We start from the raw sequence: 13,446 nt of genomic DNA on the forward strand, positions 1-13,446 counted from the left end.
CCAGTTGTTAGTTCTACCTTAGTGACTAAAATGAAACAAATCCAGTATCAATACCAATCCTTCAAAGCCCACTTGATACCTCCAACAAAAGCCACATGCACTGATGATTAGATAATCCCTTAATGAAGTCAGACTCATTGTGACTGATGAAACAGTGTCATTCAATATAACTATATGCTTGGAAAAAATTAAGAGCAAGTAGATCGGCTTAAGTTACTGAATTAATTATTGGTTATTTATTGAATAGGCACCTGCGATGATCTAATATCATTCTAACTTGCAATGCTAAACTGTTGAAAGAAGAAAGTTAAGAACAGCTCTTGGCACTTGGAAGATTATAGCAGGCTAATCAATAAGTTCAACAGAACTCTAACAATCCTTATTATTCTGCGTATATAGTCATAATAAAATATCCCAGAAATTCAGCAATGCCAAAACTTCAACTCTTCTATTTCACTAATAGAGCAACTACAACTTACAACTACATTTTGATCTTATGATCAAGGCACACGTACAGAATTCTATTTTTAATTGTAATGTTCTGATAAAAACTAACAACTGTCAGTATTATGTCTTTTAGTCCTACTAAACAATTTTTTATGTCAGTAGAATCAGAGATTAATCCATCTAGTTGAATTCACACTGAGAAGAAAAAGCATTTTCTGAGAAGTCATAGTCTTACTAACTGAATAACTGCAGTTTACTGGATTAAGGTATGTCTGTGAGTTTTGAGACCCATATACAGATTGTTCCCAATTATAAACATATTTAAAGGAAAACTCAGACATACTATAAAAGATATTATAATTTTAATTACTGAGAAAAGCTGGCAAAGAGCCTACTTTTATCTAAATAGTTACACACAGAGACAGAGTTTTATTTCCTGCACTATTAGATGTTCTTTGTAACCTTTCATTAATTATACTTACTTTTAAAATTCTTCAGTTGTCTGCAAAAAGCACATAATAAATTCCTGAGTACTGTCAAATCAAAACGTGCTAAATTGTTGTCTAGCTTTGTCAGATAACCCAGTGGTAAGAAAGAACTAGGAGAGCTCTTCCCTTTCAAGCCTAAAGAGCAAAATTATAAATTCAGCTTTCAAGACTGCCTTGAAGAACTGATTGCAAGAGATTCCTAGTAATAACAAAAGCAAATAAATGTAAAGACATAGATATATTTTAATACTGGCCTCATTTGAGGGTCAATATTCATTCTTATACATTGTAAAACCAGAGATAAAATTGAAAAGGAATCCAAGAGATGCTCTCTAGGAGACCTCAAGTAGTACCCATGTTTTTAAAAACAGAAAAAAACGGTATGGTCACTTATGCTAGGAAAGTTTAGCTGACTATAATAAAAAATACTTTCAGGATGTGACCTCTGCTCTATTTCCATATTTCAGAGAGTCTTTAAAAAAATAGGGCCTACATTTTTTAGGTTTGTGAAGTCATTGGTAGGAACATAAAGCTATTAGGCACAGAGAGACTTGTAATTTTCTGTTTGCATGCTTTTTAAGGGGAGAAAATGAATTTGTTGCTCCTACTTTGCACCAAAGAGGACCTGCATTAGAAATGTCATTAATATAGCAATATACATTACTAGAATATAATTGCCCTAATTGGAGTGGCAATACAGCTAATTTCTCTTCCCATTTACTCCAAGTACCAGTGCACTTTATCAAGAGTAAGATAAACCTCAGTAGTTTATCTAGTAGCTTCTAGTCATGTTTTCAAACACTGAGAGATTACAGAAATATCTATTATTAAGGACAGGCATACTCTAAATTACAGATATATACTGACTCTCACAAAAGATTGTAAAGTACTTAGAACATGTACAAGGTATGTTTTATGTTACCTAGCACATATCACCAAGGATTAAAATGCAGTTAATTTGTATCCAGAATGAGATCCAGACAGAAACTGTTAAAAGTATTTTGTGCTGAAAACTTATTCATTGTAATACTGCTGATTTGTACTCATTTGCTACAAGTCAACAAGAATATAGGGAAAAGGCAACCATTGCATTCTTCCCCTTCTCTTTAAAGAACATCACTGCTCACAGCCAGACATGTAATAACATTCCCATAAGTTATTTATTCCTATAAATAATGAGCTGCACATGCGCTTTTTTGTGTTGGACTGAATGCTAAGTGGATTATTGCCTTTCCAAGACTTAAACATAAAGTTCTTAATTTTATTTGAAACCCTGCTTTAGACTATTATGCTGCCACAGTAGGCTGGGGGAGGAAAAGCACAAATACAAATTTCCTATTTGTTTAAAACCTTAAAAAAACCACCACAATTGCTTCCCTGACTCCAAAGGTCAAATGTTTATTAACACATCAAAACAGGCAGCTGTGAACTCAGGGTATTTCCAGTCTTGATTACGTGATTGTTTAAAACCCCATCCATAAGTTTATCATAATCAAGTATGGTTTATTATAATTTATAATCTGAAATTTTACACTTCAAATTCATATATGTACATATAGTCCTGGGCCGAAGGTAGGGATCCAAAAAAATCCATTTACTGTAATCATGATATTTTAAGAAGATAAATTACTAGTAGCCCGTTAGATTACTGCTAGATTTTTACTACCAGTACATTTAGACAAAATTTAATTATATAGTTTTAAGATTTTTCAATTTGACTTAGAAACAGAAATGATGTTGTTTTTGAATGCAATGTCCACTACTAAATGAACCCACACACTGTTGGAGAATGTTACATTTCTCTATAAAACATTAATTATGTTGGCTGAACAGCAGGGATGACTGTGCATTTATGTAAAATTTATATAAGAAAATTAGTTCTATTTTCAGTGTGTGAGACACATGTGTAATATCCATGGTACCTAATACAAAACATCAAAAGAAAAAATGTTTTCCTTCCAGTGACTAGTGTCAAGCAGGTCATATCCCTTTATGGTACTAAACATCTGTTGGGCATGAATTGATTTCAGTGGCATAGGTTTTCTTAATGAGCGATGTGCCAAAATTGTGATACAATGTGGATAGTCACCTGCTTTCAATCTGCTTAAATCCAGTCCCTTGAAAACTTTCCATCCCTTTCCTCAGTATATCCTCATTTACACATTAAAAAAAGCAAATGAAATATTAATTATATAACAGTGAGAATTCAACTTAGAATAACGTGGCCAGGAATATTCAGGAATGTCACAGTTCTGTCACTGCAATTTTATTTTATTTTTTTTTTATAAATATGCTAAGCTTGCTTGCATAAAGGATACTTCATTTCTTTTCTGTAAAAATAAAGAATAAACAAGCTCTTCAACTCCTCCTGTTGAAGAGCCACAAATGGCTGTTCAACTCAGCCACTAAAAGATTGCTTTCTTTCCAACAAAACAGGTTAAATACTCGAGAAAAAAGTCTCTAAGCATGAGCCCCAGTCAGGTGCAACAGAGAGAGGAGGTGCTGAGAGACCTGCTCATTCTCTGAGCTTTGTTCACAGCTGAGGCCTCAGGGACCAATGAATAAATTTATCAGCAGTAGGCTCTCTTCTCACAAGTAATTATATTACTGACAAGTAATTATATTACTTATGAGAAGTAATTACAAGATAATTGTAATTGTGAGAAGTATTATTACAAGATAATTCATTAACTTTTGATAATTTCCTCACTGTTTATGCAGAGTAAAATAAACTAGGTAAAGCACAGAATGCAAATCCATGTTTCTAAGTTACAGTGAAAATGTTTCAAATTTAACTCAAAGCTGCAAAGTTTGTAACTAACAAAAAAAAAGAGCAAATCTGAAAAAAAAAACCCAAACCAACCCTGAAAATTCATCATGGAAACAAAAATGGCTGTATCATTGCTAAGAAGATTAATTTCAGAGGGGAGAGGAAAAGAGGAGGAATAGCCATATTGTCAGCTGATGGAGCTGAACTTCAAATGAAATTTTGAAACGTTGGGGTTGTTTATTTTAAGTTCTGACTGTTTTGGACAGTGACTTAAGAGCAAGACACATGAAAAATCAGAACTGTATCAGGCAACAAGCTCAGGACAGGTAAGTGTGTCTCTGATTTCAAACCTGCTCCCCATTTTGATGGGTTTTCTCATCAGACTTGGAATACTGTATAGAGAGATTAAGTTGTAAGACTGTGGCTCTTGGTAATTGAGACAAAAGTCTGTTCTGCAGATAAAAGATTCCCACTATTGATAAGCAATGTGCTAGCTGGGAACAAGAGCTCCATTCATTGTGTGTGTCTAGTCAACTAAGTTTCTGCAGGATAAGGAAGAAGGTCCTCACCTAGATAAATAATTGATCAATTAGTCTAGATGAATCAACTACGAGTAAGAGTACAAGGCCAATTTAATGATTCGTGGTTATCAGTATACTCTCATAGTGATCTATGCTGGGGCTGATCACATTCAATATATTTACGAATGGAAAAAGTAATGAAGAGCAATGTGAGAAATTTTTCTAAGTATATTAACTTATTCAGGGTAATAACGAAAGGGCCAGCCGTGAAGAACCAAATACCCTAGCATGCTGAACGACAGGGCAATAAAATAGATTAAATACAATATAGGTAAATGTAAAGTGATGCAAGCAGGAAAAAAAAAAACCTAAAAGGAATATAAAAAGATGGCCCCCAAGTCGACTATTGTCACCTAAAAACAAGTTCTTAACCTTATTACACACAGTTCTATGAAAGGGTCAGGTAGCAGGAAAAGGAAAAGGATCAGTAGCAGTGACAAAACCCCAATTCTCTTATCAAGAATTACAGGAAAGGGAGATGGAACAAAAGGGAGAACACCACTGTGCCAACATATAAATCCATGTGTGTCTGTCTGTATCTTGAACACTGGCTAAAAAGCCCTAGGATTCTTCAACCTGGAAGAAGAGAGGCACTGAAAACAGTGTATGATCCAAGCACGTAAGATAAAATGGCCCAGAGATGGTGACTAAGAAATATCTTTTTTTTCTCTAAGATAAGAACTTGATGCAAGATAAGTAAAAAGAAATTAAAAAAAGTGGGTAGTGGTGTGTCACCAAAAAAAAAAAGTGAGTGGTAGCATTCCTACTGCATATAGTTAGCTGTGGAACTCCTTATCACAGTTTATTGCAGATGATGAAAGATTAGATGAGTTTCAAAGGCAACTGGACAAATCCATGAGAAAAAAACACTGAAGACTATCAAGTACATAGACATCATCACTATCTCTGCAAATGCCTGAGCTGCAAATACTACATTACAGCTGGGAAAATATTGTAGGTATGTGTAATTAATGTATCTGTTCTTATATTGTTTCCAAGTCATGTGCTAATGTAGGGCTAAATAAATGAGCCTCAGTTTAAGCCACTATGGCCATTACTATATCATGTGCCTCAAATATCAATTATATTTATCTAGTAATGTCAATCATTTGTAATGGTAAGTACATACTTACCAATGGTAAGTAATGGGTCTGAAATCTTTGTATTAATTCCTTTCTACATTCTGTGCAGTAAGTTCAAAAATATTGATGAATTTGTCGCAGGAAGTACTTGTGAAAATTTAGGGTACTTACAAAAACAAGACTACAAAGCTAGAAATTTATAATGGTGCTTTCTAGACTTAACAAAACAAAAAACCCCAGGATAATATGGTACAAAAGGAGTAAGTATGCCATCCCTGCCAAAAGATGATCCAGGAAAAACCCAACTGATTTTGAACAAAAGCAAATCTGCCAGCGAAACCATCGAGCAAAGAAAATCTTCAGATCTGTTTCTTTACTATAGCCTTTTAAATTAAGAAAAAAAACCTGCAGAAGGTATCATGATATTCTGAAGAATTTTTCTTCCTGTGTGAGAAATAGGACAAGTCTTCAAATAATTTCAGAAGACACAAAACCACATTTATTCTTGCTTTTATACTTAATTTCTAAAACAGAGCAACTCTGCACAACGAAAAAGACTGGAGAACTGCATATGAATATCATGAGTGAGTCAGGTCAAGATTACTGGAAGTTAAGACACTTATGTGTGGATTTCTGAAACAAAGTAGACTGTAGGAGACCAAGAAGAAAGAGTGGAGTCAGGAGACTGGGAGAAGGAAAGAATGTTATATTAGCTTTATGACTTAAGGGTGGGTTTTTTCTGTGGCATACTGGGCAGAATACATACATAGATCAAAGAGCATCCCCATCTCTGGCTTTCTTAATGATGTGGTTCATCCCTGCCCCCTTAAAATATGTTTTTTATTTTGTTAAAAAGTATAAATATTTAACTTGCTTGAAAACACTGGTTTCAAAAATAGTCATGTGTTATTCTTTATAGCTGGTTGTTTTTAAAGTAGACTTAATATGATGATTACTTAATATTAATGAATAACGAAACTAATTACTGTTGGTAAATACACATGGCCCAGGCAGTCTTAATACACTGAAGTTCCTCTTTATCTAATAAAAAGAGATTTACCTGCTTAATGATTTTTAGGCTTCAGAGAATGCAATTCACTAATTTTTGCCATTTTAACTAAGTGTGGCTTATTTTTTGAAATCCAAGGCAGATGAATAGAATTTACTGAACTCAAAATCACATAAATTAGAAATTGATAGGGGGCTGTTACGATTAGTTAGAGATTATAATATTAGAACCAGTTCAATCATAAAACCACAGCAGGTACTCTTCCCCTGATACGAAAAATCAGTGACGTGACATCACATGACAAGACTCAACATCTTTTTGTCATGTCCCTTGGCAGTGTTCTACACAAAATAAGATTTTTCTATTATCCAAACTTGAATAATGTTTCCTTTCATTTTTAATTATATAACTCCTTCTATATCTCTATAATTCTTTATACAATTCTAGATGATTCTACTTCAACCTTGATGTTTGCACTTATCAAATATTTGTGGCTTCACAGCTACAAAACATTCATCTTGCAGCCAAGGTGTATGCATTTGATTCTCATGATCCACCCCCTACCCCATAAATCATACCCAGAATCCCCAAATATTTTGTTCTCTTTTCTTTGGAATACTGACTAGCTTCAAAGGGCTGCTTGTTGGAAGACCTGTCATCAACCCACATAGCTGGGACCCTTGAGTGCTCACCTTGCTGGAGAAAGAATCAGCAGGGAGGCCTACAGAAAGAGCGCTAGAGAGAAGCAGAAAGAGAGACAAGCTTTATATATTCGTAGTTTTTACTTGGACATTTACCACAAGCAGTAGAAACTATTGGCTCTGAAAAAATGCAAAGCATTGCTAAGTATCAAAAAAGATGAACACAGCTACATGACAAAGCTAAGATGAACAAAGCAATGCTTCTGACTAACATGCTTTGCCCTTCCTCAGAATCCACAAAGCAGGTATCTATCAGATTACCCTACTACCTTCTATGATAAAATGGCTGGATCTGTAGACAAGGGTAGGGCAGTGGATGTCATTTACCTCAACTTTCGCAAGCCTTTTAACACTTCCACAATATTCTTGTATCTAAGTTTGGACATTACAGTCTGGATGGGTGAACTACCAGATGGATATAAAACTAGCTGAATGATTGAGCTCAGAGGGTATTGATTAATGGGCAGCAGTGAATATGTGCAAGGGCAGGGTTGCTATCCGCAGGGACCTAGACAGGGTAGATGAATGGGCCAACCAGGAACCTGAGGATGTTAAACGAGGAGAAACGTGAAGTCCTGTACCTGGGAAGGAAGAACCTCAGCAATGATACAAGCTGGTTGCAGAGCAGTCCTGGTGGACATGAGACAGTGATGTGTCTGGGCAGCAAAGGTGGCCAGCAGCATCTTGGACTGTATTGGCAGAAGCATGGTCAGTAGACTGAGGGAAGTAATTATTGCCCTTTACTCAGCACTCGTGAGATCACATCTGGAATACTGTGTCCAGTTTTGGTCCTCACAGTACAAGAAAAATGTCAACTGAGTTCGACAGAGGGCAACCAAGATGGTTGCAAAATCAAGACAGCAATATCAGAAGATGACAAAAACTTTAATGAGATGACATCCATGGGCATGTGTACAACTACCTGATTGCAGTCCATAGAGAAGATGGTGCCAGACTCTTCTCAGAGATGCCTGGTGATAGGATGAGAAGCAATGGACACAAGTGGGAACACAAGAAACTCCAATTAGATATTAGGATTTTTAAATTTTTTTTTTTTAACCATTTGGGTGGTCAACTAGGCTGCTCAGAGAGGCTGTATAATTTCTATCTTTGGAGGTATTCAAGACTTGACTGAAGCCCTAGAGCAACCTGATCTAATTAGGCCTGCTGTAAGCAGGGGCCTGGACTATATGAACTCTGTAGGTCCCTTCAAACCTAAATTATTCCATGATTCTATCCTACCTTAAGCTTTGTATGCTAAAAAGCAAATCAACCATAACTATACACATATGCATAACTGTGTTGGAACAGACACTAACAGGAAACAAATAGAATGAGATGAATACACAATTCACCACTACTGACTCTTCCTTTAAATAAGGCCTCATACTGTAAAAATGGCTTCCTGAAAACAGGTTAAACACCACATCTTTAAATGTGGTTGAACAGCTTGCCTGCAGGAAAGATACACAATCTAGATTATTATCTTAATTAGTAATAATGGGAGTGCCTCCAGAAAGCCAAGCAAATACACTCATTGCCTTAAGTCACTGTCATACAAAATTCCATTCATAATCTGAGTTCCAATCTAACTTTCCTTTTGTCTCCCAACCCTAGCGCTCTAAAGTCCCTTCAGACGTTAAATTTCCCTAAACCTTTTCACTAAGTCTGAACAATGATTTTGTGTATTCTATGTGCTGGATTGTTTTTTCTTTAAAAAGGCTAAATCCCTCCTAGCAATGCAGAATTTTCAATCAGCTGGACACCTTTGGAAACAAGAATTTTTTGCAACTTTCAGTAGTCCATGGTCAGATCTGTAAAAATTCAAATGCATTTCTAGGAGTTCTTTCAATATTTCATCTGCAGTGTCTTTAAAGTGGCACCAACACATAAAAAAACATGAAGAATTTACCATTCTTGTTCTCTTCCTATGTTTAGGCAACTCTTGAATCCTACAGCTTCTGTTACAGTTCATTTTTCAGTATTGAAGTACACTTTTTGACAGATACTCAACAAAATCTTTGACAAGAATGTATCTCAATCTTTTCATTATTCTAGCAGAAAAAAGGACTTCACTTACGGTCAGTTATCTCAAGAAATTCAAGGCATTCCTTTATCCCCTTTCCTATTCAGAGAACGCCTGTGTGCACTGTTTTTACATACTTTCATTTATTGTCTGGTTACTCATTCATGAGTCCCTGAAGAGAAGCATTGTACGTCCATAGGTTCTGAATACCCTTGAAAATAACTGAACAAGTACTTAATGCAAACAGTTCAGTGGTGTAAATTAATGGACAAATACCAAAATAATATTTATTAAAAAACGTTCTATTCCTTTCAACTTAAAAAAAAATCACTGCCATGCTATCTTGGGGCAGGTTTGGAAGACAGGTTTCATACATTTTGATTTGGAAATGCAAACATTCTTGGTTTCTCCATTTCATTTTGTACTTTCCCACGGAGAAGATAGTTTCTTCTGTTTCTTCCTACTCTTCTGTTAATCATGCTTAAGCATTTAATAGAAATATTGGTGAAAATCCTCAAATGCTATGAACCAGAAGCTCTAAATCTGCAAAGCAAATAGGCACTGTGGGGAAAAAAACATCTTAAAGCTATTTTCAATGAATCGTCTTGCTGAATAAGACTGTGTTGAATGCAAATGCAAGAGGAACACCACAGCAGGAGAAACAGAGCACAGGTTCCGTGTATCACTATGACCTGCGTAACAGCCTAGGTAATTTGCAATACTTTAGGAAAGCCTTTGGAGGATGGATAACTTCAGCACAATTTTTCTCTTAAAATATCAGGCAGAACACATCCATAGGTGTTTGAGGAACTGGCTAGTGCCACTTCTGGGATTCTCCTTATCATATGTGAAAGGACATGTTGTCTGGGAGAGTCTTTGATATCTGGAAAACAGTAAATGTCATGCCCATCTTCAAAAAGAGCAAGGAGAAGGATCCAGGGAACTACTTGATAGCCTCATTGTAGTCCCTGGGAAGGTGACAGAACACATTTTCACAGAAGCCAGCTCCAGGCATTTGAAGGACAAAAAAGTTTTTGGGAATAAACAACATATATTTACCAAAAGGCAAATCATGCCTTACCACAATCTGATTGCCTCCTATGATGAGATGATTGATTCTGTGGACAGAGTACTAGATGGCGCTTGCTTTGACCTTAGCAAAGTTTAGACAGAGTCTTCCACAGCAGACTTGTATCCAAACCGTTAAGTGTGAACTGAATGGGTGGACTACAGGGTGGGTAAAAACAACACCGGACCACTAAAATCAGAGAGTAATGGCCACTGTTCCAAAGTGTAGCTGAACTCTAGTTACAGACTGACATTCCTCAAGGTTTGATCATGTTTAATGTCTATATTAAAGACCTTGGCAATGAAACAAAACATACCCAAAGAAAGTTCACAGATGACACCAAACTTGGGAGAGTTGTTGATACACTGAGGGGTAGGACTGCCATTCAGAGGGACATTGACAAAATGGAGGAGTGGTTTAACAGAAACCTCATGAAGGTCAAAGGTAAACGCAAAGTCCTGCACCTGAGATGGAAAAATCCCAAACCAAATACAGGCTGGAGGCCAACTGCAACAGAGTAGCTTTGCAGAAAAGAACCCAAGGGTCCCAGTGGACAACAAATTGAACATGTGATAGCAGCATGCCCCTGTAGTGTTGAAGGCTAAGCACTTACTGGACAGCATTAACAACAGCACAGCCAGTAGATCAGAGGTGAGACTATTTCCTTTTATTAGATACTTGTGATTCCACATCTAAAATACTGTCTCTAGCTTTGAGCTCAATAGTAGAAGAAAAAGATTGACAAACCTGAGTGGGCAGAGGACCATCAAGAGGGTTAACAGGTTATAGCATAGGATTTATGAGGAGAGAGTGAGAGAGCTAGGTTTATTCAGATGGAAAAAGAGAAGGCTAAGGATGGTGGTGGGGTATCAAATTGCTGTTTCCAGCTACCTAAAGCAGGGTTATGAAGAAGATGAAGTCAGACTGTTCTTGGAGATGTATAGTGAAATGTTGAGAGGCAATGGTTAAAAGTTTTATCAGGCAAAATTCTGAATTAATATAAAGACAAAAATTTTCCAGAGCAAGGGTAGTTAAGCACAGGACAATTACCCAGAGGGGCAGTTCAACCTCCTTCCCTTGAGATAAAGAAAGATTTGGCTGAAAAATGCGCTGAAAAGCCTGATCAAGCTTTGACATTAGTGTTCTTTTGAGCAAAAGAATGGTCTCCAGAGGCGTCTTCCAACCTAAATTATGTTTTGATTCTTGCAATGAAATAATTAGCAGGTGTGAAGTATGAATAGCCATGTGCAGGCTCCAGACTTCATTCATTGAGACGAAAACAGCAGCATACAATCGGTGTATTATGTTTCTCTCTGCTGACTAAAGGAGAAACATGAGGATAATAATAACTGTGCATATATTAGAGAGTGGGGTGGCTTCATATAGGCACGTGAGACTACAGAACACTGAAGGAAGAACTGGACAAAAAGCAACCAACTATTGGATTTTACATTTGCAGTATAGTAAATCAAGATATAGTTCTACAACTTATTAAAGAGAAGGCAAACACCACCTTGAACCAGCAATATTCCCATTACTCACTACAGGAGACCTCAATAATGGAAGGGAGACAACAATGAAGAACAAACAGGTATCTTGGGATGTAGTAAACAAAAAGCTTTCTGAAATTCCGTAGTAAATTGCTTTTAAGTTTGTACAGTCCACATCAGTCATGCAGCACTTCTGCACAGCGTCAACTCAAAATTAAAATTCTTGGCACCCATTCAAATCATCTGATTCTATCCATTCCACTGACAATGGGAAAACAGTGCTCCACAAATTATTTATTGAAGATATTCCCATATATACTTATTTATAATGTTCATCTCCAAAAGAGGCCCTGCGTCTGCAAAGTATCCAAGCACAAGAAAGATACACTGCATTTCTTCTCTACATCTTTCATGTTTCAACACGGTGATGAAACAACACCTTTTATTTCCCTCTATCCTTGGGAAGGGATATAGGAGCAGGGGGTGATGTGATGCCTAGATTAGCAGATACAAACAACTTCTGGGGTTTTGACAGGGTGAGGAGAGAGGAATATAAGTAGTTTGGCTGCTCTAGAGCATTCCTCGCTTCCACCCAGACTCACATGCACGCTGAATCCGTGAGATTCAGGAGAGGAAGGAGAAAAGTTTCTTCAGGTCTCCCATTAGCCAGATTCTTGGAAAGGAACAGTTGATTGTGTCTTGCTCTTTAACTATCTCACTAACTCTTGTTCTTATTTGTGAAGATTTCTCAATGGGTCCAACAGCCATTACAGTGGAATTAGCGCCTTGTCACATATTAATTTCTATGGTCTTAAACATGCTGTCAGCCTGACTAGATTCCTGGTTTTGAAGATAAGAAATACATATTTTTTTCTTAGGGCAAAGTTTTCACTTTCTTTTCTCCTGTCTTTTTTTGTATCAGCTCAGAAGTTTAATAATTTAAACTTACAAGTCTGTCACACTTAGTGACTGGCCTTCAATGCAAACTGAGGTATCAACTTCCAGAAGTAAAGAAGAATGACAAATTCAAGAGATGGTTGTTGAACATTGTAAGATTCCAGAAAAAAGGAGAGATTAATTGTTCAGAAGATGAAGGACCCTTCAGGATGTACCCATCACAATTCTTACTGAAGAAGTATGAGAATATTCAGAGGTGGATTGAATCCTAGGGACTTGAGTGAAGACAGTTAATGTGAGTAGTGATTACCAGGCACAGAGAAAATTTTATAGTTTACTGGCTTTAGTGAAGCACATTGTAGTATGTGAACTCATAAGAAGATGCCAAAGCTTCAATAAAAGTTAGTTAAATGCCAAACAACCTCAAAAACCTACTTCAAAACTGATTTCCTTCATCGTTTACATAAGATAATTCTCCTTGTACATAAGAGGTTGCAGAACCACCTTAGCCTAATTTACTGAATAATATTCTTGTTAAAATAACACTCAACCTATTGTTAGAACAACATTAGAATGCATTTTAAAGCTGACCAAACAAACAATAATAAACCACGTATTTCATTTACCTACGTAATTTTGTCTAGATGATGCAAACACCTGATCAGAGCTATGGTACTCTGCTGCAAAAAACCAGCTGCAAACCAGGGAAAAACCTACCTCAGTGGTGCTACTGGAAGGTTCCAGTCCAACCATATTGGCTTGTACCAGCTGCTGAAGAAGTTGTACTTGAGCCACATTGAGGAAGAAATCCAGGTTTGTTGTCACATTCACCTCCAAAGAATGACCACACACCAAAATTTCCTGTGGAGAAATTAAGGGAAAATAC

The 13,446-nt window shown here is 36.5% G+C and overlaps 1 protein-coding gene across 1 annotated transcript in view; it reads right to left on the reverse strand.

Annotated features, from left to right (window-relative positions):
- The window catches only part of VPS13B (vacuolar protein sorting 13 homolog B), a 484,683-nt gene that overhangs the window by 142,698 nt on the left and 328,539 nt on the right, over positions 1–13,446 (reverse strand). The window contains exon 33 of the mRNA XM_050892705.1: positions 13,278–13,421. Coding sequence (XP_050748662.1) covers positions 13,278–13,421 — 144 coding nt within the window. The remainder of the gene's footprint in view (positions 1–13,277; positions 13,422–13,446) is intronic.

The sequence above is a fragment of the Gymnogyps californianus genome, chromosome 2 (assembly GCF_018139145.2).
Source record: "Gymnogyps californianus isolate 813 chromosome 2, ASM1813914v2, whole genome shotgun sequence".
Lineage (NCBI taxonomy): Eukaryota > Metazoa > Chordata > Aves > Accipitriformes > Cathartidae > Gymnogyps > Gymnogyps californianus.